This window comes from Tripterygium wilfordii, chromosome 17 (assembly GCF_013401445.1).
Source record: "Tripterygium wilfordii isolate XIE 37 chromosome 17, ASM1340144v1, whole genome shotgun sequence".
NCBI classification, from domain to species: domain Eukaryota; kingdom Viridiplantae; phylum Streptophyta; class Magnoliopsida; order Celastrales; family Celastraceae; genus Tripterygium; species Tripterygium wilfordii.
The window spans coordinates 3,649,886-3,676,526 of NC_052248.1; the positions used below are offsets into that span (position 1 = coordinate 3,649,886).

General features: G+C 36.9%; 4 protein-coding genes across 4 annotated transcripts; 1 reads left to right on the top strand and 3 right to left on the bottom strand.

Moving 5' to 3' along the window:
• Window positions 1-156: 156 nt before the first annotated feature.
• LOC119981786 (ATPase ARSA2) lies at window positions 157-6,528 on the bottom strand. The gene is made up of 7 exons (XM_038824919.1): window positions 6,104-6,528; window positions 4,984-5,111; window positions 4,135-4,285; window positions 2,719-2,829; window positions 1,280-1,418; window positions 1,070-1,185; window positions 157-652 (listed from the first exon to the last, which is right to left on the bottom strand). The coding sequence occupies exons 1-7, from the start codon at window positions 6,365-6,367 to the stop codon at window positions 476-478; spliced, it is 1,086 nt and encodes a 361-aa protein (XP_038680847.1). The 5' UTR covers window positions 6,368-6,528; the 3' UTR covers window positions 157-475.
• A 3,152-nt stretch (window positions 6,529-9,680) lies between these two features.
• LOC119981615 lies at window positions 9,681-10,274 on the bottom strand. The gene has a single exon (XM_038824687.1). It carries the CDS (start codon window positions 10,166-10,168, stop codon window positions 9,803-9,805), a length of 366 nt encoding a protein of 121 aa, XP_038680615.1. The 5' UTR covers window positions 10,169-10,274; the 3' UTR covers window positions 9,681-9,802.
• A 6,604-nt stretch (window positions 10,275-16,878) lies between these two features.
• LOC119983151 lies at window positions 16,879-18,961 on the bottom strand. Its single transcript, XM_038826835.1, has 3 exons — window positions 18,213-18,961; window positions 17,653-17,773; window positions 16,879-17,544 (listed from the first exon to the last, which is right to left on the bottom strand). The coding sequence occupies exons 1-3, from the start codon at window positions 18,861-18,863 to the stop codon at window positions 16,967-16,969; spliced, it is 1,350 nt and encodes a 449-aa protein (XP_038682763.1). The 5' UTR covers window positions 18,864-18,961; the 3' UTR covers window positions 16,879-16,966.
• A 1,301-nt stretch (window positions 18,962-20,262) lies between these two features.
• On the top strand, window positions 20,263-26,592 carry LOC119982501 (flap endonuclease GEN-like 1). Its single transcript, XM_038825925.1, has 8 exons — window positions 20,263-20,611; window positions 21,238-21,414; window positions 21,569-21,739; window positions 23,593-23,774; window positions 23,876-24,116; window positions 24,311-24,446; window positions 24,698-25,170; window positions 26,033-26,592. Exons 1-8 carry the CDS (start codon window positions 20,417-20,419, stop codon window positions 26,282-26,284), a joined length of 1,827 nt encoding a protein of 608 aa, XP_038681853.1. The 5' UTR covers window positions 20,263-20,416; the 3' UTR covers window positions 26,285-26,592.
• Window positions 26,593-26,641: the final 49 nt, after the last annotated feature.

A 26,641-nucleotide genomic window follows, 5' to 3' on the forward strand; every position in this document is an offset into this window, starting at 1 on the left:
CAAAATAAATTAGATTAGAGGGCATTCTCTTTGGAACGACATTTATCAGTTTCCCATCTATCACTAGAGAGGAAATAATCAATATTGAACCTACTTAGTTGCTCACAAACAACCAATGCCAATCTTAGCTAGCGCACGAGGCAGAGATGAGAAATATGGTCACAAACATGATGCAGATAAAAGTTAGAAGACCTCAAAATATACAGTTTCATCGCACAAGGCAACGAAGAATAAATAGGCATCACCACTTCAACGAAAACGTTTGAAATGCCTGAGTATCAATACTCCAAAAAATAACTAAAATATCCTCTCTACATTCAAATAGTGCGATCCAATTATTCCAATTGGTGTACATATACTACCCGAAAAGTGAAAAATATTGGCAGCTCAATGTTGGAGGATGCCACCTGATAGTATTGGTAGCAAAGAATGGGAAAAAAGAGGGGCCACCAAAAAGTGGTGCATGAGGAAAAATTTAGATTTTTTGCTTTCCTTTTCGGAGTTTCTCTAGTTCTGTTTCAGTATCTTTCAACTGTTGCCTTAGTGTGGATACCTTTCTCTCCAGCTCTTCCACCGTGTTTCTATGGGTTGAAGGTTCATATGGTCTCACAAAATGATGCGAAAATGATTTCAAAGCTTCGACCCCAGTAACCTATGACATCCACAACAACCATGTCAAAGGGCTGAGAGTTAAAAGGAAAATTCTAAAGCTATATATTCACTGATAAAAGATCAGGAAAGAGACCAGAATTTTTAAAAAAAGAATTAAAGAACTCAGCAGGGTTTACAAACTAATGGTGAAGCTCTAAGACAAAGTAAAGCTCCAATAAATATAAACAGATGCTAGAATCAACCATGTAAGCAAACTAGCCCTCCAGGAAGTAGAATTCCACGTTGGTTCTATTCAGAGAACCATAACGAACGGCAGGAAAAAATAAATTTTAACTTGAAATTTGTTGATGAATGTCTTGGCACTGTTTCATGCATGCTCAATGTTATACATAATTACATACTAGCACACAAATTCAAAATTCTCTTTAGTTTCTTCAGTATGGCAATGGAGAGTTACCTCTTCTGGCAACAATGGTAGCTTAGTGATGTTAAAGTCATCATACAACATGTAAAACTGATCAAGGTACTTTTGCTGCATCTGCATTCTGGCTTTCAGCAACTTTGATTCAACATCTATAATGACAGTACGGATCAGTAAGGTCCATTTCTTATTCAATGTGAGTATCAAAGGTAAAAATAAGCAGAATGACAAAGACGGCAATCACACCTTCTTCATCAAAAAGAACTTGGTTAATGATGATGTTGTGAGTGTCTATCTCAAACTTCGTGAGTTCCTGCACCAGTCTCTCTGTTTCATATAGAGAGAGGAACTCCGGAATGCAAACACAGACAAAGGTTGTCAAATCCTGTCGAAGAAAACTGTGAGTGCAATAGGAAAAAGAAAATGATAACGAAGAAATTATATATTATAAAGAAATTAAACCGAAACAGTAAAAGGTGGGCTGAATACCAAGGACATGTCTAGAAACTAACGAGGACCAACACCAATATTTAAAGAAAATGATTTCTTATCCAAATAAAATACATTACAAACTTGTAATGTTTCATAACCATAAAAAAAAAAAAAAAAACTCGAATGGCTAGTCTAAACATGATAACACTTTCCAAAATAACAACATGCTATAAGATTTAACTCCAAGAATAGAAGAAACCCTTGTTCTTGTTTGCTAGTGCTATTCCATCATTTGCTTTCATGGAATCTAAGGTACTGAAGAATGTAGTAAGTGGTGAGGGATTAGTTGGGAGCAAGGAGTCGAGACACTGTTTCAGCAATAGTAGGGCCATCAAAAGGAAACAGTAGGGAACATCTCGCATCTCAAGAATCGATAGATGGTGGGCAGGGAGGGCTTTTTCAGTAGGGCCTCTTCTTTTGGTTAAGAGGCATCACTACCTTATTTGCAGGTTCGAATGAGCTAGCTTTATCTGCTTTCTGATCTGCGTTTTTTAGCAAGGTATGGAATGTAATGTCAAATAGACGACCATCCAGAAAAAGTGCACACAGCAGTTACTGCCAACTGCTTTGTGCCTCAAGTACAGCAAAGTTTGCATCACAATAAGAAGGAAGTCACATTTCAGAAATTTCAGGGAACAGAGGTTTTAATACATATACTAGTAGTCTACTTTATAGTTCCTGGAGTTGTTTGTGAATATATTGAAACCTTCTAGTGTGCTTTAAATACTATACTAAGGTTTATACTGTCATTGCTTCACAATTAATCCAGGTTACCTACTTTGGTCACTTTTTCTTTTTGAATGAAAAAGAATTTTTATTCAAGGCCACCATATTTTTTCCTGGTCATTAAGGTACAAATAAGCAAATTTGGCACCGGAACGATTAAGAATAAAGAAATCAAGAAAGATTCCAATTCACCAACGAAATCAAGCAACATATATATGATTCTCTCTCTCTATATATATATAAGAATATATAATACAATATATTAAGAGATAAATGTCCCACATCGTCTAGTTTGAGTGAATTGTATGTGCACATATGTGATACCCTCTCCTCTATCTAATAGGTCCTTTTAGAGAGTATATGCCACTTATGAGCCATATATATATATATAAACAACATTAAGATCTGACATCAATGAATTTCAAAATGATAATACTTGTAATGAGCTTGTCAAAGTGAGATCTTACTGGGTCTTTAAACTGCTTATTTACTTGTTCAATGACATCTTTCATGCCTTCGAGCCGTCCCATAATTGCATCCTCACCAAACTCATCTCCCATACCAAAGATACGGGTCATCTGCCACAAAACTTTCAGAACTTATGAATTGCATCATAACACATGCAGCAAGATGCCAAGAACAAATAAGTAACTGGAAAAATTACAGTTTTGAGGGGGAATAAAAATATCGAGGACCAAAGGCAGGGTTTTGAGTCAATTTTTTGCATATAGGAAAATAAGAAAATTGGAATTTCACCCTCACATCAGCATTGTCAAAGCGAAAGTAACAAAATATGCTTTTTAAGTCCAAAAGGTGAAGCAGTGGAGTACAGAGAACAGTAACATAACCATTTGCAGCACTAAAGAGAGAACAAAAATAAGGAAAAGCTCAAATGCAACCTAGATATGGGGTCTTGCTACAAGGAAACCATAAATATCTGGTTCCAAACTTGAAGTTTTGGTCTTCTGCAGATTGTAATCATAATAATTCTAACTTCCTAGAAGAGGATAATCGTACTTCCTCTTGACATACTTGGGAGGTATCTCCAGTTGCCATTCTCCAATAAATTTTCTTGTATTCAAAAAGGAATTGGGTTGAAGCTATGATGAGTTGGGGTCTCGTACTTATGAAAAAGGCTATAATGATGTTTGAACTCCTGGATGAAAGCAAGAACTATCAAGGAAGAGGTGTGGGCACTGGGCATGAGAGTTCCTTCCAAAACAAAGATCTGATCAGTATAATCCCATTGGCCATCAGCGGGCTGACCTGGAAAGGGAGAAACAAAAGAGATTTTGAAGGAAAAAAATGAGCTTTAGTGATTTTGAAAAGGATTAGTTAGATTGTATTTCTTTTTGGCCTAGTGGGCCTCTAAGAAGTATTAGCATCAACACTTCTCCGGCATCTGATGCTTTGTCAGGTGCCTAGGTTGTATTCTGGAGACACCTTCTTGGTGCCTTAATGAATTCATTCCATCATTCGAAAAATAATATAGGGCTAAAGCAGGGTTAGTGTGGGACCAAAGCCCATAATTGAAAATGAAAAATCACTGGGGGAAATCTTGAGATAAAAAGGTTTTTCAAGAGGAATGTTTCCTACAATCAACCCGAATACAGATAATTTGCTGGTGATACTAATTTAAAAAGTACACTAAATCAGGATTTAGGCAAAATGACTACCTGCGAGTGAGTAAGGAAATCAGCATTATTCACTAACCCAAATGCATGATGATTAAACAGTACCAGCCGTTTGAAAGTGTTAGGCCACAAAAATATCAATTATGACATAAATGGAGTTGAGCAAAAAATAAAGGTTCCAACTTGATAGTGATAACTATCGAAGGCTTAAAGCAGATCATCACACACAATAGAACTTGAAGGACATACCTGGCTCAATAAGCCACCAAATTTATTTTTCAAGGACATCATTTTCCCAAGCCCTTTCTCTAAGGTTGAAGGAAACTGTAATAGCCTTAGTGTATGGCCTGTAGGAGCTGTATCAAATACTATAACAGAATAATCCATTGTTTGCACCAATCTGCAGGAGATAATTTATGCAGATAGCATTAGATTAATAGATACAAGAAGGATTCTCATGCTGGCATATGAAACAAAGTCTACAAACAATCTAAAACCCTAAAGGACTGATAAACAAGTTACTTTCAGAAATATACGTGAAAAGAAATGAATGCATAAATGCGATTAAAGTTCTGAGTACTATAAAACAGAGCAACTATGTGGATGACTAGGCACAACACTGGAAAAAATGTGTGATAGATGAATCCTTGACCCATTACAGGCATAATTTTACAGTATTGTGCTAGCAAAAATTAAACTTAGTTGTGCTTTACAGCAATTGACATGAAAATAATGTATTTTGCTGCAAATTATCAAACAATGTTGGATTTAACGGCGAGAATCATGAAAATGATTTAGCCTCTATAAGACTAATCAAACAGCAAAAATGCTCAGAAGTCACAAGTGACTTCAGTCATGAAATCTGGTACTCATTGTGGTTCGTCAATCAACTATGGCTAGAGCATGCATACGTGCGACAATAGGTCTGCCTATCATTAGTATAAATTGGACTCTTTCTTTTTTTGACTGATGGTACATGGAGTAGCAGTCAACAGAGCCCACAAATTTAAAATCCCAACTCCATAAGATTATCTTAACTAAGAATTGTTTGATCACGATGGTTTTAATCCACTTAGTAAAAATGGCTTTGGTTCTTACTTCAACATCTCAGCAAAGCTCATGGCCTCGTCGATTCCAGGTATTGCATTGGAAAGCTCAGAAAACAAACTATCCATCCCATCATTATTATTCCCCATGTCTTCATTCTCGACAGTAGGATCCACCTCCTGTGAAGAAAACACCCAAAGTGTCAAAATCATATAATACCTGAAACAACGAATAAACCATTAGGAGCTAGAACATCAACTCAGAACTAGAAAAAGAAAATAGAAAAATGCACACACTGGAAAACTAACATACCTACAAATAGAAATACACAAGGAGTGCCCTACTTATTCTGTCTTAATGGAAAATACGAAAGAATCCAAACAAGACCGTCAAAAATCCCAACCCTACTCACATCCATGATATTGTTCGCTTTGAGTTTGCTGGTTCCTGTGGGTATATCGGGCCAGCACGACTTTGTTTCTCCCTAGCTAGTAAGTGGGCCAAGGCCCAACTCACTTAACTAAGGAAAAGGCTTCAGACATGTGAGAGGGGGCTCACTCTTATAAACCCACATCTCTTGGCATTGCCAATAGATGTGGGACTTACAAATAGTCATAACAAAGACTAAACAAAAATGGGTATGATGCTCACGACTCACGAGTCTCAGGACTTTGGTCAACAAATTGCAGTCGTAGAAAAGTTCTGCACATGCGAGTGAACAACAAGGATACATTGTATCCTCCTGAAATCATCCTTCTAAATTGCACAAAACCGAGAACCATTGCACAGGATGTCCCCAATTGACAAAGGCACCATTCCTTCCTTTCACATGTATTGGTTCTCACTTCTCAAGGAAAGAATAAAAGAAATCAATCCCATACACTCAGCTGTTCGATAACCATTCCGAAAAAAACCATTCAGTCCAAACCCAAAACAATTTTCATTTCAATACAAAGCCAAGACATCAATTAAAATTAAGAAAGCACAACTAACTTCGCCAATTTTGCACTAATCAACCAATTACGGTATTCCATATTGTTTAGGACAGTCCTAAAAACAATTTACAAAAACAACTAACCTAACAGTAAGAAAATTCCAAAATAAGGCACACCCACAAAACCCAAATCCCCCCCCAAAACGGAGAATTCCACAGAAAAGGCAAAGGCCGTACCATTGCATATAGATTGGTGAAGCCAGTGACCAAAGTTGGGGACTTGGTGAATCGCTGTTGAAACGCATCGCTCAAATTGTGAGCCGGATCGGTGGAGATGATCAACACGGAGGATCGAACACTAGCGAGCAGGATTGAGAGAATCGAGCTACAGGTCGTTTTGCCGACACCACCTTTGCCTCCGACGAAGACCCACTTGAGGCTTTCTTGCTCCAGTATGTTCTGTACATTTCCCTCCGGTATATCTTGGTTTTCTGAAGCCATTCTTGCAACCACTTCTGATAATTTGTATTTCCACCACAACCCAGAAATCTAGAGAGGCAAGGCGGAGTTTTCACTCGATTTTGGTCTCCAATCAGTGTACAAATCGAACTCAAAGTTATGTATGTTGGTAGGTTCTTAGAGAGGATTGTTCGAAGTCACGGCACGGGGACCGTCTTACGTCCACCCGATTGTCAGTCCACCCTCAATCCACCCTTCTTAAAAACCGTTCGATTTAAAATATAAGTTTTGGAAAAGACCATCATAACCTTCACATATAATTTTAACACTCTTATTCTAATGGGGTGGACCATCCACTCTTTTGAAGGAGGTGGACCTTAGTAAAATCCCACGGCACGGGAGAAGAATTGGCGAGTGCATATATACTTTCGGTGTGTATTTATTTTTTTTTTTTTTTTTTTTTAACGGGGAGAGAATTCCAATTCACGTAACGTCGTCACTAGGACCATACACGTCATTTTTACCCCTCTTAAGTAATGGATACTAATTAGAGGTGATTTGATTGATAATTGTTTGGATTAGGTATATGAATACCCAAAATTTACTTTTTCATGATAGGATTATTAGTAAAGAAGTGATAGCTAAGAACTTTAAAGAGATCTGACACATAAGTGACCATGCATCTTTTGTGAATTTATGACCTAATATGTTTGTAATCGGCCCATCTAGACCAAATTACCCTTGTTTCAAGGTGAAACCGTGACTTTTAAGGAGCCTTGATTCATATTTCTCTAATTTAATATGTAAAAGTTATTTATTTAATTTTTTAATTTAAGTGTTAATATATCATTTTATACAATGATATTTTTATAAATTAAAAAAATTAAAAAACGATGTAAAGATAGTATATTAGTGATGTGTAAATAAAATTTCTCTTTATTGAATGCTCTCAAGGGACAACACTTTTATTATCTAATGATCATTTTCAATAAAATGTGAATATGTGAAAATGATTTTTGGCTATGAAGTTTTTGTAAATATCATTCTTAATTTCAAATTATTCCTTTTGCCTATAATTTGCTCGACTGTGACAAAGAAAATTTAAAGTAAGTAAACAAAACTATTTACAACAATCTCTCTCAAATAACATATTACTATACAATATTAGAGAATTAAATTTTTTTTGATGCATTGGATGGGGAGGGAGATCGAAACTTAGACACAATATATAGGTGTGAGAATACATTACCAACTAAGCTGCAAGTCGTTCCCATATTAGAGAATTAAGATGGATATAATATACAATATTTTAAGTGTGCATTGGATAATCCTACGAATTTTGTATAATAATCTGTAAACCATGTATCCTATACAATATTGTACGAGCTCGAAATTTATTGGACTTGAACCTACAAGATTCTTCCAGAAGTTGATTCCTATTGATGTTGTGTGTTGATTTTCATGTCCCAATTAGGTCCATTTATTCACATTAATTTCTATGTTAAGTATATATGAACTTATACATAGTTTCCCCCGCTAGTAATGGACCTGAAAAAAGTAGGCTTTAAATTAGTTATATTCATTGCTTAATAATTATATTTCATGCTAAGATCAAACCTCTATATATACTTACTAAAATATTTAAGAGTTGATCATATCATTCGATTATTTAAGAATTCTGAAAATTTTACGATCAAAATTTGATTATATTTAAGAGTTTTGAATCTATTTAATGATAATTTCAAATTAAAATATAAAACGCAAAACCTCAAAAAATCATGTGTCAATGGTATCCAATAAAATACCACGTCCCAATACGAGAGGTGGTTCGATTGACAATCAACTGGATTAGGCATATGTGTGTCCAATGTTTGATTTCTCATCCCACCAGATGCCCTCTTGTATTTCCTTTTGTTGTCTATATATCTCTGTTGCTTATCAAAAAAGATTCGATTTCCAATGAGAAACATATTTCTCAGTGGTATTTCAAAAACAATAAAATAAAATATCACATGAGTACCCTACTTAATTTATATACATGTTATATGATATAGAAAAATTGGGTTTAGAATTTAAAAGTGATACCTTTAGTGAAAAAAGGGGTTTATTCTCCTTGTAAACTTAGGTAGGATTATACTAAAACCACACAAATATTGTGCTATAACTCATGCTACAATATATATATATATATATATATATATATATATATATATACACACACACACTGTGATGGGAAGTTGCTATTTCATTATGCTTAAATAAATTGGATGCACTAGCAACTTTGTATGCCGACTAATGATTATAAATGTATAATCTAACTCAGAAGATAAGATATTTAGCTTCAACAACCAAATCATTAGACTTTGATCAATTAAACAAGTTTTAACCAATCAAAACATGTTATTATAGCTAGTGGTTCCTAATTAATCAAGTTGAACTAGTATCAATTGAGAGTGACAAAATGTTGAATATAAACCCACCACTTGTGTTATTACTTCAACTATTAATTAAGCTAATTCCATTATATATGTCATCTCATCTTTGATTTTTTATCTTTGCAGAATTGATAGCTTTGCCTCTTTTGTTCTATTCCAAGCTTGAATTAAGTATCTTGTGTTTACATATGTATGTATATATATCAATTAAGATGACCAAGAAGAAAGAGAACATGGGTATGAATCCTTTAATGTTGTATTGCAAATTATATTATTATAATTTAAAAAGTGAATTATATCAATCCATTTTGGTAACACAATACAGATGCAATTTTTATTGTTTTTGGTTCACACATAAATATAAAAGATTATCAACTCAACAAGGCTAATTGGAACCTTAATGTGGATAGACTAGTTCAATATACGATTAATAAACAAAATTTTAAGATAATATCTTAAGAATATCTATTCTTTTACCACATATCACCTAAAAACAAGATTAATATTTGATTTTCGAATATAAATCTTTACCTTTTGTTTTTAATTTAAATTTTAAAATGTTTTTTTTTCTTGAGAAGAAATTTTTGAAGTGGTCAATTCATACACAAACTCATAATTACATTTCTATATTAATTAAGGTGGTACATTTATTGAAGAGTTCAATTCACATTTATATATAATGGATTTGACAAATCATGTTTTATCATTATAATAATCATCATCATCATCATCATTATTTATTATTCAAATTATAAGAAGTAGGCTATATATATATATATATATATATGACTAGTATATTTAAAATTCTAAAATGAATATCATTTCACTAGCACCTTTAACGTTTATCTTTTTATTACCTCTCACCATATATAAACACACACAGAAAAAACTAGATATATCTTCTGTATGTATGCATATATCTACTAACTTGCAAAACAACACAAGTAAATTAATTCTTGCATCCATAAAAATAACCAAAAAAGAGAAAATGGAACCTTTTTCATGAACAAATTAAATAAGTGATTGAACATTGAACCACCACTTAATTGGCCTTTTTGCTGGTCTTTGAAGGAGTAATCTTGATGACAAGGCCAGGAAAAACATCATCCGGATCATGAATATGAGGATTCTCTTCAACAATGAAAGGATCACCACACTTATCACTAATACTATTAAGAGTCTCCCCTTCTTGAACAACATAGATTTCGTCGCACGGACGGCCCGAAAATTGATCACCTCTAACAACAACCTCCTCATCACCATAACCACAGTCATCCTCTCCCAAAGAGCTCAGCAATATGAATAATACAATCACAAGGGCAATGAACCAAGAAGCTGTACCGGCTATGAACGATACCGATGTGAATAGCTCATGAGTTTTGTTCTTTGAATGAAGCTTAGAAGCCATGAAATTAAAAGAGATGGATCAAAGAGGAAGAGAGAAAGACGGTTTGAAATGTTTGTAGAGAAGGGAAATGGGGGGAGCACGAGTGAGGTGTGAATGAAGAAAGAAAGGAAGGTTGGTTTCTTTGACGGTTATTAATATAATGGAGTTTGTGTGTGTGTTGAGAGAGAGAGAGAGAGAGAGAGAGAGAGAGGTTGGTGGGCTACACGGCTACTACTGGTGTGTTAAGTGAGGTGAGTCACCTTCTTCTTTCTAATCCTAGAAAGGTTGCATGTAGAACTACTCCATTAAGGACTTCTTTATAAATATCCCTTCTGAAATTTATCCATTTATTGTTGGAGATTAATCAAAGTTAAGAGGAATGAAACTAGTTTACAATACACTAATTAATTGGATCCTAGCTAGCTCATGAGCCATTGGCTTTTGAGCAAATATGGGTTACCATGTCTTTTGCATTATGAACTCATGTTGAAGGTCCATTAACATAGGCTAACCATAAGGTGCAAATTCCAAGAGTGGTATTATTAGACCCTAAAGCCTAAACCCAATTAATGGATTGTGATTTGTTTGTGGTCTAAAGAGAGATCCAAATGTTTGCTATAAGCCCAATAGAAGCTACATAGGCTTGGCAAAGACCCAAAGTTGGTCATGTTTGATGCGAGCCCACAATAGGCCATAGATATATTAAAATAAATAAAAATTAAAGATCCAAAGTGGTCATGTTTGGGGATTTTGTCATTCTTGTAACCTCGATGACAACACCCCCGCTACGTACCTCAACGTCGACATCCTCGTAATGTCTTCACCGACTCTCACTCCCTCATCGTTTCGACCTTAGGTCTTATAATCAACACTTTTAGATTGACCCCGACAATCACTTAATTTTGCAATCAATTAATCTTTTATTGAAGTGGGAAACACCTATATAGCTATTACATTAGTTTACAATCAATGATCTACGTAATTACAATCTCTATCAAAGTCACTATCAAAGTCAACAATTGAGGCATCAATTATGAACTTAGACAAATCAATATTGATTGCCGAATCTTCAATTAAGGAAAGTCTTCAATCAATATTGAGTTTGTCAATAAAGTCTTCAATCAATATTGAGTTTGTCAATAAAGTCTTCAATCAATAAAGTAAATCTTGGGTAAATCTTTGACTCTATTCAACACTCCCCCTCAAGGTGGTGCATAGACATCGTACATGCCCAGCTTGACAAGTGAATCAGCAAACACTGAATTTGACACTCCCTTGGTTAACATATCAGCCAACTGATCTTCGGTCTTCATATACGGAACTTCAATTATTTTTTCTTCTAGCTTTTCATACACGAAATTCCTATCAATTTCCACATGTTTAGTCCGATCATGTTGCACTGGGATCTCAGCAATTTTAATTGCTGACTGATTATCACAATACAATTTCATTGGTCTTTTAATGGACAAACTCAGTTCCCCCATAAGCCGTTTGAGCCATAACAACTCACAAATACCTTTCACCATTGCTCTGTATTCGGCTTCTGCACTAGCAATGAGACAACTTTTTGCTTTTTACTTCTCCAAGTAACCAGATTTCCTCCAACAAAAGTTAAATACCCAGTGGTTGATCTTCTTCGGTCTCCTTTACCTGCCCAATCTGAGTCGGTATAGCCCCATACGTCTGCATGCCCATTCTTAGAAAAGAGTAAGCCTTTTCCCGGTGCAGATTTTAAATATCTCAGAATTCTAATAACTGCATCCATATGTTGTTTACCAGGATTGTGCATAAATCTACTCACAACACTGACCGCATATGCAATATCTGGCCTCGTATGAGACAAATAGATTAAACGCCCAACTAACCTTTGATATCGTAATTTGTCTATTGAAGTTTGATTCGAAGACTCTTCCAATCCATGATTTTGTTCCATAGGAGATCCAATTGGCTGACATCCAAGCATACCAGTTTCTGTTAATAAGTCAAGCACATACTTTCGTTGGGACAAAAATATGCCTTGCTCAGAACGAACAACTTCAATGCCCAAAAAATATTTTAATCCTCCCAAATCCTTCATATCAAATTCAGTTGACAAATAGTCTCTCAGTTTACGCATTTCTTCAGAATCATTGCCTGTTACTACCATGTCGTCAACATAAATAATGAGAGCCGTTAATTTATCACCAACTCTTTTCAAAAATAAAGTGTGATCTGCATTACTTTGCTTATAGCCGAATCTTCTCATAGCAAGTCGGAATCGACCAAACCAAGCTCGAGGAGATTGTTTCAACCCGTATAAGGCTTTCTTCAGTTTACACACGACACTTTGATCACCTGGAGCTTCATATCCTGGGGGCAGAGACATATAAACTTCTTCTTGTAGCTCACCATGTAAAAAAGCATTTTTTACATCATATTGTTGTAGAGGCCAATCAAAATTTACAGCTAGGGATATTAGGACTCGAACCGTATTAATTTTTGCAACAGGAGCAAACGTTTCCTGATAATCAACCCCATACGTCTGGGTGAATCCTTTAGCCACAAGCCTAGCTTTATACCTATCAACCGAACCATCAGGCTTGCACTTGACGGTGTACACCCACCTACAACCAACAGCTTTTTTTCCTTTCGGCAACTCCACCAATTCCCAAGTTTGATTTTTCTCAAGTGCTGTCATCTCCTCAGTCATTGCAGTTGCCCATTTTGGATCCAACAACGCCTCTTGCACTTTAGTAGGAATATCTATGACAGTCATATTACTGACAAAGCTTCGGCATTCCTTTGACAGTCGGTGAGTGGATGCATACTGAGCAATAGGATATTTCACTTTTCGCACAACCTCTGGTGAAAATCTATCTGGTGGAACACCACGAGTACTTCTTGGTGGGAGTACGTATCTGTCAGTTTCAATTGAGACACAAGTATTATCACAAATATTGTTAGTATTAACATCAGACTCAATGCTTACCTCAGGAGGATCTGTACGAGGAGTATCAGGAGTGGGTACTAGCGAAGATGAGAGAGAGGGAGCTTCAGCAACAGTATCGGCAACACACAGTGGATCAGGAAACAACTCCATCCAATTTGGAGCTTCAACAACAGTATCACCACTCGGGCCTGGAAGCGTGGAATTGGGTGAAGAAAAAAACATTTCATGTTCAGAAAAGGTGACATCCATAGTAACATAGAACTTACTTGTAGGAGGATGAAAACAACGGTAACCTTTTTGTGAAGGATGATAACCGACAAATACACACTTGAGGGCACAAGGATCAAGTTTCGTGCGGAGATGTTTCTGTAAATGTACAAACACAACACAACCAAACACCCGGGGAGGAAGTGTGAGGTGCGATGGCAGTGTTACATAGGATGCCAATTTATCAAGTGGTGTCTGAAATTGTAGAACACGAGTGGGTACCCTATTCAAAAGATATACAGCTGTGGTAACAGCTTCTTCCCAAAAACGTGGTGCCATGTGGGCTCCAATAAGGGCAGCACGTGTAATCTCCAAAATTTGTCTGTTTCGGCGCTCAGCAACACCATTCTGTTGTGGTGTATAAGGACAAGTGGTTTCATGCAAAATTCCATGAGTCTGAAAATAAGCTTGTAACTCCTGATTTACAAATTCACCACCATTATCAGATCGAAGAACTTGTAAATTACCAGAGAATTGTGTTTTGATCATGGTATGAAACGTGCGGAAGCAAGCAGCCACATCACTCTTATGACGCATAAGGTAAAACCAAGTCATACGAGTGCAATCGTCAATAAATAATACAAACCATCTAAAGCCAGTAGAAGTAGTAACAGGGGCAGGTCCCCAAACATCCGAATGAACCAACGCAAAAGGCACAACTCTTTTATTAGAACTATCAGAATAAGTAGCACGATGACTCTTGGCCAAAACAGATGTATCACACTGAAAATTGGAAGGTTCACATGTAGAAAATAAAGTAGGAAATAAATATTTCAAGTAACCAAAGGAGACATGACCCAAACGATGATGCCATAACCGAATCTGATCTTCTGATGCCCTAGATGACCCTTTTGCTGATAGAGATCATCCCATACTAACATCTTCCACATAATATAATCCCTCTCTCTTAGTACCACGCCCAATTATCTCCCCGCTGCAGAGATCCTGAAGGAAACAAAAAGTAGGATATATTAATACTAAACAATTTAGTTGTGTAGTAACTTGTGGCACAGATAAAAGATTATTGGAAAGAGCAGGAATCAATAAAGTGTGCTCCAAGGATAATGAAGGAGTTAAGTTAACCCTTCCAGCGCCCGTAACCGGATATGAAACACCATTGACATTGGTGACAGTAGAGCAATTTGGTAAACAAGCATCACGTAATAAGGACGCATCAAAGGTCATATGATTAGTCGCACCAGAGTCAAGAATCCAACCGGGATCTTTTTCAGAATTTGTTGCAAGAAGGGCTAGACCAACACTACCTGACTGTTGGAGAAGAGTAGGATCTACCACAGAGTGAGTGATATCAACTGGAGTAGTGGAAGCCATGGTATCCATTGAAGAAGGAGTCGGTGCCATTGGGACTGTAGGTGAGGTGCATAGCGCAACTTTACCACCTTTTCGAGCTTGTAATCGCTCTTTGTGAGCCTGCCACCACTCGGGATATCCATGCTTTTTGAAGCAAGTAACTACAATATGTTTGGTGCTGTCGCAATGAGTACATTTACCACCAGTAGGTACTGAAAGTGACAAAGAACTTGTTGGAGTTCCATATTTTCGAACTGCCATAGCCATCTGAGGAACTTCTGAAGACATCATTGTATTCCGGCGAAGTTCTTCACGTCTCACAGTTGAGAAAGCATTATCAGGTCCAGGTAGAGGATTAGTACGAAGAATATCTCCCCGAACAGAATCATATATATCATCAAGCCCAGCCAAAAAAGAATAGACTCGATCTTCATCAATTTCAGCCATTCGAGTCTTAATCACATCTGGCTGAGTAAAGGTAATTGGACGACGATGATCAAGCTCCTGCCAAATAACCTTAAGATCGGAATAGTATGCAGCCACAGGTCGCCCTGCCTGCTTAGTTGCCATAGCTTTTCGAGACAGATCATACAAAATAGATTTATCAGCACCCTCAAAATATGTTTGAGACACAGCATCCCAAACATCATTCGCAGTGGGTAAACGAATAAAGAGACTCATTATATCGGCCTTCATAGAGCCAATAAGCCAGCCTTTTACAGTAGCATCCTCCATCATCCACTTATTATATGTAGAGTCACTAACAGTAGGTTTCGAGGTCGTACCTTTGAGATATTCCATCTTTCCTCGTCCAGCAACGAACATAGTAACCACCTGAGACCAAAGAGTGAAATTTGAGCCATTCAGTTTGATCCCATAAGGAATAGAGGTTGGTTCTTGAGTTGGCGTCACCACAGGTGGAACTATAAGAGCACCGGATTCAGCCATGAGTTGTTTGTAATTTCTGGATGAGATTCTGGTTCAATGGTGCAATCGGCACCTGTTATGGACGAAGCAATCGGCTTCTGTCGGATGGTTGGAGCAGTCGGCCCCTAGTAGCTACGGTGATGGAGAGGTAGTATGTTAAGAGAACCTTGCTCCGATACCAACTTAATTTTGCAATCAATTAATTTTTATTGAAGTGGGAAACACCTATATAGCTATTACATTGGTTTACAATCAATGATCTACGTAATTACAATCTCTATCAAAGTCACTATCAAAGTCAACAATTGAGGCATCAATTATGAACTTAGACAAATCAATATTGATTGCCGAATCTTCAATTAAGGAAAGTCTTCAATCAATATTGAGTTTGTCAATAAAGTCTTCAATCAATATTGAGTTTGTCAATAAAGTCTTCAATCAATAAAGTAAATCTTGGGTAAATCTTTGACTCTATTCAACACAATCATACTACCTGATACTTCCTTAAAAGCGATCTCGATCTTTAAACCCATCCTTCTCTTGACAAAAAAACCTTTATTCGGATATCCTTCCGCCAAACCCGTTGTATCAGACCTTACTATTGACGCATGAAACTTGCTAAGTGACTAGTCCCAGGATTGAGACATCTCTGTCACATATGACATTTTCTCTAACGTTAACATGAATCAAAGCCTCCTATAATCAAAAGGACTATTTAAGCTAAAATCCTTTTTTAATAGTTAAAAGGATTTTCTTATTCCTCCTCCCAGCACCTTATGAGCTCTATCTTTTCTGGATAAACTGATCCCAAAGCTCTTCCGAAAATATTAACCATAGACTCTCAAACATTGAACATTCATAGACCAGCTCTATTTTAATATCCTTTTTGTCATCTTGATTGTCTCTAACTTGATCGTCAAAGACCTTGATTGGCATCCCACTGGTGTCCAAGGTCTGATTCAATCATCATCCTTTGCTCGTTTTTGCAATTGTTAGTTATCCCTTTTAAATATTCTTTAATTGTAGATTTCAACACCCTATAAGTTTATAATTCACCGTTGGAAGCGGAGGGATCTTAATTAATCCATTTTTCGATTCCGAAAAAGTATAGTTTGTATAGCTAACCCTTTAATATATAGCCCAATGAGGTAGTTAACCCTTTAATAGCCCAAGGGGACGCCGCCATAGGAGCGGCATGCAAAGACTCCGGAACCTGAACTTAATATGCGATGAAAAAAAAAAAAAAAAACACCAACCGCAAGAAAAGTATAAGATTACAAAGCTAGCCAAGACTTATTATTTTTCTTCATTTTCCAAATTTATTTCCCAATCTACAAAAATTGTAATGGGGCATGAGCTATGCCTTTTCTTCATTATGTTCATCATCATAACAAGATTTCAAGCAAGAGTTGATCCACTAAATCACCCAACAAACCATTCTCAACTTCCATAGCTAACTCATTCCCCTCTTCCTCAAATCCACTACTACTCCACCTTCTTCGTCGTCCTTCCATATAGAGGTCATTAACCAAAGCCTCCCTCCTTTCTTGTTCGTCATTGTCATCAACTCCCAAATCCAACAATGTACTGTGTTCCCCTCTCAACCAAACTCTTGCTTTCCTAGTAAGGGTCTCATTTTCCAGCCCTGGATGTCCGATTTGGTCATTTGTGTCTGCACCTAATTCATCTCTAAAGAAATCTAACAATACTAGTTGCTCCACAGTGTCCAGTGAAGTTGTTGTCTTCACTTGTTCCAATAGGTGCCATGCAGTTACAGTATTCTTCTCTTCAATCTCCTCATCTCTTAATTCTTCTTGTTCCTCTTCTTCTTCTTCTTCTTGCTCAATGTCAGTACTGCTGTTAGTTTCTTCGTCCATTGACATCCATTTTTCGAGGTTGACGGGGTCCACTTTGGCTAGACTCTCGAACCGTCTGATCTTTTGCATCAGCTTTTCTTTGGTCCCTGTTAATTAATCCAATTAAATCTCAAGCTATCAGCATAAATATTTATTTATATATATATATATCATTCAAATTATATAATAGAATTAAGAAGAAAACATTTACATACTTTCAATGTTGACGAGGCTTTGATCCAAAGATGACAAGGACTCTTCATCCTCTTCGAATTCATGATGAAGCACTGAAATTGGACTCTGCTCATGTCTTTCCTCCTCACATGGTGCCTCTCCCTGTTCATGATTTTCGAATCAATATGTATTAATATGTGAAATGCTATCCAACATCTTTAGGGCATTAGATAAATATGATAAATTTGTTATCCAGTATCATCACACGGCATGCTATAATGAATCCTTAATCATTTTTCTTAGAACACTCATTAGGAAGACCTTCTTCTTTTTTTTTTTTTATCAATGAAGAGTGCATAAACTAAATTAACTTCTAAGCCGATATAAATTAATAATTGGGTGTTAGACAAATTGGGCCCACAAAAAGAAGCAACATATTTAAGACTACAAGGTACCGTACAGTCAACGTAGCTTAACTATAAGACAAAACGCCACCGTTTAGCACCATAAACTAGACTATTATATCACCCTCAGTCCCTCACCCGCAGACACTACAAAATATTTTAAGAAATGCGATTCACCAACCAAAATAATTGCTCACCTTGGGCTCCACCGTGTTTACATCCTCGCAGTTGTTGGGGACAACCGGTTTATCCGCGACATCATTTTCACCGACATCTTCTTCACAGTTACCGCCCCATGACTGTAAATCCTCCTCGGTGAAATCACTGTCGCACCAACTCGAGCCGCTACTGCTACACGTGCAAGAGCTAGTTGTTGTGGTCGTAGTGGTAGTTGAGATCGTGGTGTTGGTGCAGTGATGATCTGGCGAGGGAGCGGACTCAAAGGGTTCAGAATGGTTGACGACATTAATGTCCCGGAACGATGTCCACCGCATGATGTCCTTGACTGTAATTTTGACTTGACGGACATTGAGATTGTGTTCACGGTTCTTGTTCTTGGTGGAATTCCGTCTGGACAGAGTCCGTGAGAGGCTTCTTGGCAAGATAACTGACGGAGACTTGAGGAACTGGATGTTCTTCTTGACGGCGTTGATCATTGCCTGAAATGCGGAGATTGTAGTTGAAGCCGCCTTAGTCGATGGGATTCTGCTGGGCCTGGGACGTCGTGCAGCATAATCAGATAGTGGTGGGTTTCTGGGAAACGATTTGAATCCAGTCGAAGAGCAGGAATTCAAATCCTCCAGAAGATAATCTTTGAGCATTCTCGGCATTGTGGTGTTTGGACACATGTTTCGGAAAACCAAACAAGATTTTAAGGAAGAGAAAAAATGAGATTGATCAGAAGATTGAAATGGAGGGAGAGGGAGTGTGTTAATATAAAGGGTATGTGTGAAGAAGGTGAGAGGTAAGTTCTTGGGGGAGATCTCCAGACAACATGTGGATAATATATATGGAGCTAGGCAGCTGGAGGTGGCGAACACGAGAGAAGACAAATAAGCGTAAGAGCGTGGATGCTTCACTTAATTTGTTATTTAAAAATGGGGGACATAGCTAGTTGACTCTCTAAGACTCAGATTTGGGGTCTTTGAGACAAAGAAGAACGGCTTTGACTCGTTTAATAATACGATTTTTGGTATCTTCTTCTTGTGTTGGTCACATGCAGTGCGTACTAGCACGAGTGATCTCGTGATCTGTTTTACCATATCAGATCTCGTAATTTTAAGGCATAATTGAATTACACAGAAACCAACACATATATACGAATAATTCTCATATGCGTACAAACTTCACGCACTCGAAATCCAATAATTAATTGTACTTCATATCATATATATGTTTGAAGTGCAGTTACTTTCATGTGTCTTTTTGACGATATTGCTAGTCTGCTACTACTTAAGCTCAATGTTTTTGCTTCAAATTAAGCTCACACATAATATGTTTGGTTAAGTTGGAACTTTAATTTAGACCAAGTGAAAGAATCTGGGTTGATTTTAGTGTAGGGAAGAAGGGCAGATTGTTAGTATCCCACATCGTTGGGTCTTACTCAACCGAGTGATTTATAAAGCCAGGTGCATCCCTTACTTGACAACAAGACTTTTTCCTAAACATAGTGAGTTGCATTTTGATCTATAGTAGAAGGACTTGTTTAGTGAGTTGTGTTTCGGTTATTCAGGAGAATTAGATAACAACCGTGTATGGTGTTAAAATTTGTGAACAATATTGTTGATATATATAATATTTGGGGGGGGGGGGGGGGGGGGGGGAATTTATGCCAAAACGTTCCAAAATTTGTGAAGATGGTGTGGCGGTGCAAAAACTAAGCTAGAATGGCTGCTGACAGGAAAATGTGATTGTTGAATTGATTGCGGAGAGATTCTGTGCATCTGCAGCTGCTTTGTCTAATATTGTCCACAATCAGCCAGTCTGGCAGGTCAACGAGCCAGTCCAAATGCCCACTTTGTTTTTAGTAAGTAATCCACACGATTGTAAACTTTGATACGTAAGTGGGTCCCCGCTCCCCGGATCCGATGTTTGTGTCTTTTTCAAGGGCACGCAAATGCCACGTCATTGCAATTTTTAAAAGATATATATGAAGAGACTTCTTGGGCCTATTAACAAGCACCCATGGTTTGTTTATCTACAAAGGCCCGGCCCATGAAGTCTCATCACATAACGGGAAAAAAATATGATCGAGCCTCGACGTTCCTAATTCTGGCTCTTCTACTTCTTCTTCTTCTTCTTTTCGAAAGGATTTGAAACGAAGCGAGAAAGTTAATGTATAAGGGACTCGGTTCGCTTGATAATTTCTTCTTTTGTCTGTATTGATAAGTAGAAGGAAGTGATGGGGGTGGGAGGAGGATTCTGGGATTTGCTTAAACCCTATGCGCGACCTGAAGGACCCGATTTTCTGAGGAATAAACGCGTTGCCGTCGATCTCTCATACTGGATTGTTCAGCACGAGACCGCTATCAAGAACTACATTCGCAACCCGCATCTCAGGCTCACCTTCTTTCGTACAATCAACCTCTTCTCCAAGGTTTCCCACTACTATTATGCTCTTTTTTTTTAGAAAAAAATTGTTGTTATTATTTTATGTTTACTCGTCTGTTTGGCTGCAGATCAGAACGGAAGTGAACAATGTATTGGCTTGTCTCTAGTGAATGATTACCCACTTCAGTTTTCTTATTTTATTAATCCTTTTTGTTCGTTTTACCTCTCTATTTATTTTATTAGCTTATGAGAAGCATGATTGTCTGATACGGAGGAGAAGTATGAATTTCTGATACGGGTTTCTGCTTTCGTGAAAATATTGGAGAATAAGTTATCGAATATTTTAAAAGCTTTGTTTTCTTCCCTAAATCAGGACACAAATTTGGGTCTCCGTGCTTGGTTTCTGGAATTTAAAATTATCTTCTTTTTTATTGGGTTTATTTTAAATATTGGCGTCTCTTGCTTTCTTGCATTTTCTATGGAACCAGTATATTGGTCTAGTTATCTTGGCCTCTTTTGGGCTGCCATTAGGGGGCTTCCAAAGAATGAATCAGAGTCGAGAGAAATTTATTATTTGCGTTTTGTATTTCTTTCAATTCCTTTGCAAGCATACATAGAATTTACTTTTGGGGTGAAAAAGTGTATGTTGATAATTCTCTGTAAATTTTACAGTTTGGGGCATTTCCAATCTTTGTTCTTGATGGAACCCCATCACCGCTGAAATCTCAGGCAAGGGTAGCTCGGTTTTTCCAGTTTTCGGGCATTGATATGTCAAGTTCGGTGGCCACTAAAGAAGGTTTCTCAGTTCAGAGAAACCGTGCATTTCAGAAATTTGTTCATCAGTGTGTGGTCAGTTACTGGTCAATAAATCATTTCAATTCTCAAAACCGAAAATTCTTTTCGACTTATGCCTGCAGCCTGCTATTATTTTCCCCAATTTTCTTTGGATAGTGCGGCTTTCTTTTGGGGTACTCATTCAGTATTTAGTAACATTGGTTTCCAGGAACTGCTTGAACTATTTGGGATGCCTGTTCTAAAAGCTAAAGGGGAGGCTGAAGCATTATGTGCTCAATTAAATAGTGAAGGTCATGTAGATGCTTGCATCACAGCTGACAGTGACGCTTTCCTTTTCGGGGCCACATGTGTGATTAAATGCATCAGGCCTTATTCCAAGGTAAATATATTTTTGCTAGGATCTCATTCACCAATTTCAGCAATATTGTTTTCAAGTTTTCTGCCATTGGACATATCAATTATCATCTACTCAAGATGGCAGACAGGCAGAGTCTACCTATTTTGATCAGTGTATTATTATAGACTAATTTTTTCTTATCTTCTTCATTTCGTTGGAATAATTAAATTTGATAACTATTTTACAATTGTATGATATAAAAAAAAGGGTCATTTGGAAATAAATGGCACTCTGGGCTTGAAATTTTTGCTTATCTAAATGAATCTGTTTTTCTTGAAAACACATATTGGTAAGACACTAAGACTTATCAGCGAGTTAAGTTGTTGTAGTGAGCCACTGAGCCCATGAAACCGGCAATGCATTTTCAGATGAATGTAGGCATGGAAACACTCTTTTTATGGTGTAATTGCAGTGTTATGAAAGTATATGATGAATATCGTTGCAATTGACTGCATTTAAGGAAGAGTTATTATGTGTGATTCTTCTAGCAAACAATTGTGTCTGTGAATCAAATAGGAGCCATTATTTGTTATTCAAGTGATTCAGTGAGGTCAAGGAACACATTTGGGAGGAATGAAACTTGGTAGATTTATCATTTATGGAAAGATGCATTTATTAAAAGTTAGTAGGTTAGACCAACTGTAGAATGGAATACAATGAAAGAAAGTAAGCTAAGATGGTCTTATTATTTGCTAATACCATCAGTATAATGGACATGTTGAACAATTGGTGCTTTTGTGATCATTCTTATATAAGAATCTGCATGGCAATATGGTGGCACTTCTTTATTTTCTTGTGGTCTTTAAAAATGAATGGGCATCTGGGAGGTCCTAACCCTTGACTTATTACATGAAAAAACTCTATGGAATTTAGTTTCTTATGGCTCACCTTCAAAGTATGCTCTTTTAACCAAAAGAGGAGTACTAACCTTCTATTTTTGAGGGTTTGGTTGGAAGTTTTTAGTGAAGGAAGGGAAGGGATGGAAATTAGCCTTTCCGTTAATGGGAGTTTCATTAGCGGGAAGGAACGAAGAGAAAGAGCTTTAGAACGTTGTAAGCGGTCTGTGGGTTCCAAATTCCTCATTAGCTGGAGATCAATTTTTCAGGAACAAAGATCAGAGGAGGATACCTCAATTGATCCTCATGTCCATAATTTGGATGATATCGATTGAGAGGAACAATTGGAGTCTTCAACAACAATGAGCCTTCTTTTGAGGTTTTCTTAGAATAGCTAGTTTTTAACTTTCTCAAGTTTTGGTTTCCTTTTTCTTCTGGGAATGTGCTTGATGATATACATCTTTCCTCCTTGTATCCTCACCTCAGGTCACACCCCCTTGGTGGCTTAATAAGTTTTTTTCATATTAAAAAGAAGTAAGCGATCAACTGCCTTCTACTCCTTCCCTCATCCTTGCATTATCCTGGATCTCCTCCTTCAAACAAAGTGTAAGATTTGAAGGTGCTAAAATGCTCATATTCTTCTACACTAGCTAAAAAGGGTTAGAGGGATCTGAAACATTTTTCTTTCTGATGACTTCTGTGCACACACAGTGGTGTAAATGAAGAGATCTGCTGCTGTTTTTTGCTGAGCAATTGTTTCACTAGCTGTCTACTGACAGATAACCGTCATTTTATTAAGATTTGCATTAGTAATATGACGAGATACAAAGAATGTTAATATGTGAATGTAAGTCAATGTAAAGCATTCACCTACTCTGCAAATATGTAAGATTCTATTATCATTGACTTTTGTCCTTCTCTTTATTTCAAATACAACTCTTCAATTTGACGCTCTTGTCATATATCTGAGAGAATTATGTGATCCTTTCACTTGTCTAGGAAGCATTTGAATGCTACCATATATCAGATATCAAAATTGGTTTAGGGTTGAAGAGGGAACACTTGATAGCCATCTCTCTTTTGGTCGGGAATGACCATGATCTAAATGGAGTGCAGGGAATTGGGGTTGAGACGGCTCTTCTTTTTGTCCAAACTTACAGTGCAGATGAGATACTAAATAGGTTTGTTTTTCATTTTTCTGTGTTCGTAACGCATTTGTAAGATTGTGTTTTTTTTTATTGAAAATCTTAACCATATGAATTTAATGAGATAATTGAAACAGGTTGCATGAAATAGGCAATAGTGAGGATCCCCAATTTTTGAGTGTCCTAAAATCTGGAGATGATTCAAAACCCAGTTCAGATGCGAGCTCACCGAATACAAAATCTTTACATTGTTCATTTTGTGGACATCCAGGCAGTAAAAAGAATCATTTGAAGTTTTCTTGTAAATACTGTGGTACTAGCGATGGTTGCATGCAAAAGCCAGTGGGGTATAAATGTAATTGCGTGGCCTGTGATAAGGTATCTTGACTTTTATCGTAAAACGCTCGTATCTATAGTCCTCACTATCTTATGAAAAGGGAAAAGTGTCTTAAGCTCCAAACTGGGATATAAATTTAGGATGTTGTGAATCACCCCTTTCTCTCATTCTCCCCTCCCTCTGCAACATTCATTTCTCCTCTCATTGAACTATTTGTGTGGAAAATTAATGGCAGAGTCGGGAAGAAAAGGAGAAGAAAAGGCGTGCAACTTGGCAGATCAAAGTTTGCAACAAGATTGCAATGGAGCCAGGCTTTCCAAATGATGAGATTCTTAAAATTTATTTGTGTAACAACAATGGAGAATATTGTGGTACATTTGTTTAAGCTTCTCAGACTAATTTCCTTTTCTATATGATGCATTTCAAAATAATTTTTTAAGGTGCTTGTTTGGAAAAAGAAAGAATTTGAGTATGTGTTGATTTAACATTACAATAGCTTTGGATAAGAATTGACCTCAATCCCGTTTTCTCCTTGTATATATATTTTTTAAGAAATACATCAGAATATGTAAAAGTTCCTTGATTTTATCCTGGTCTAAAATAATTCTCAAAATTTTTACAGCTAATGATGGCCCTTCTATATCATGGGGAAGTCCAAATACTGAGATGCTAGTTGATTTCTTGGTTTTCCATCAGCACTGGGAGCCAGCTTATATTCGGCAGAGAATGCTTCCTATGTTGTCCACAATATATTTGAGAGAAATCGAAACAATGCCTGATAGAACTTTGCTATGTGGTCAATACGAGTTCGATTCTATTTTACGTGTGAAAATGAGATATGGGCATCAAGTGTACGTGGTCAAATGGAAGAAAGCTACCCCCATTATGGGCAGTGCTCTTTATCCTATTCCTGTCGAAGATTCTTATATAGATGAAGGAGTGTCTATAGAATCTGATGAATCCACCGATCTATTGGAGGATGATGCCCCCCAGATTCATGTGGATGCTGGGCACTGCTTTTTGTTGACAGATGAAAATATGGAGCTTGTTAGTGCTGCTTTTCCAGTAGAAGTTGACAGATTTTTGAAGGATAAGGTATTATTTTGTCCTTTTTCCAATCCTTTTCACTACATTTTCTCTGTGTGTTTGTACTTTCTCTTCCCTCCCTCCCATCCTCAAACACACAGTTGCACACATCATTACATGGTGTGAACTAATATGTCAGGAAAAGAGAGGTTCACTCGTGCAAGATATCCAAGAGTATAGTCAAAATTCCTTTCCCCCAGATTGAATGTTTGCTTTTTGTTAAAAATTTCTTTCCCCCTGTGCTTGTGAAAATTTTGATGCTAGGATGAGTATAGTCGAAATGGATGGCCAACATAGAGGTGGTCATTCCTATAATGTTTGATAAAGCTTCAAGGAGGAGCTGGGGAAAGTGGGTTAAGATGAAGTTTGGAGTGTTACTCATTCTATGCATTTCAATTAATTTTCAATGATTAGAGATTTTCATCAAATGGTTCCATGTTACTGATGATTTAGCAGTTTTACAGTGCAAAATGTTAAGGTAATTTATGGTATAAAGTGAGTATGTTGGTGATATGATGTGAAATGATCTGACCAGAAGTGGATGCATTAAGAAGTTGGTTATATTAGAGTGTTTAAAATATTTTTGATACAAAATGTTTAATTGTAAAGAGAGTTGGTAGCATGTCAAAGTTTGATATTGGTTTAGGAGCTTGGAAATCGTAAAAATCAATGGAGGCATGAGGTGGCCATACTTTCCATAGAGATGCATCATCTGTCTTGAGGAGTTAGTTTATTTCACGTGCTCCGTAAATATCTACAAATGAATTAAATATATGTCTTGGGATGTTGTTGGATTAAGAGGAAAGTGGAAATGAAGTAGCTTATGGAGGCGTTGCAGAATTATAATGTTTTCTTGTTTGCAAACTGGCAGGAACTTAGAGAATCAAAAAGAAGGAAGAGTTCAACCTCACCATTTGAAGGGTCTAGTAGATCACCAAAGTCTAAAGGTGTTCAACTTAATATTACTGAATTTTACCGCTCTACCAAATTACAACTTCATGCAAACGCTGGAGAAGGTTTATCCAAGAGTTGTGAAATTGGGGATGACAGGACGTCAAAAGAAAAAATAAAGGTCTCAAGTAAAAACATTTCAAAGTCTGTAAGGCGACGCCTTTTGTTTTAGACTTTAGTACATGCATTTTTATATTTTGGAACATGTGCCTTTTTGTTGGCGAAATCAATGGTTAAGATGTAAAAGTCTACTTGATTCTGGTTTTCAAATCCTTAGTTGTATTCTCTAGGTGTTATGTAATTAAATGACTTTTATGCATGGCACCACCCATTCTTGAAGCAACGCAACCCTTTCTGGGTTTCTGGGTTCTATGATAAAGCCAGCATTTCTCTTCCTGTTAGTTGCATCACATTGTATCGGATATATCAATGTGGTTATTGAGTTTTATGAACTTGGTTGTCAGGTCTTCATTTGGAGAAGTTAGTGCGTGGTTATTAATTGCCTGCTCTCAATTAAGTTGTTTATGCC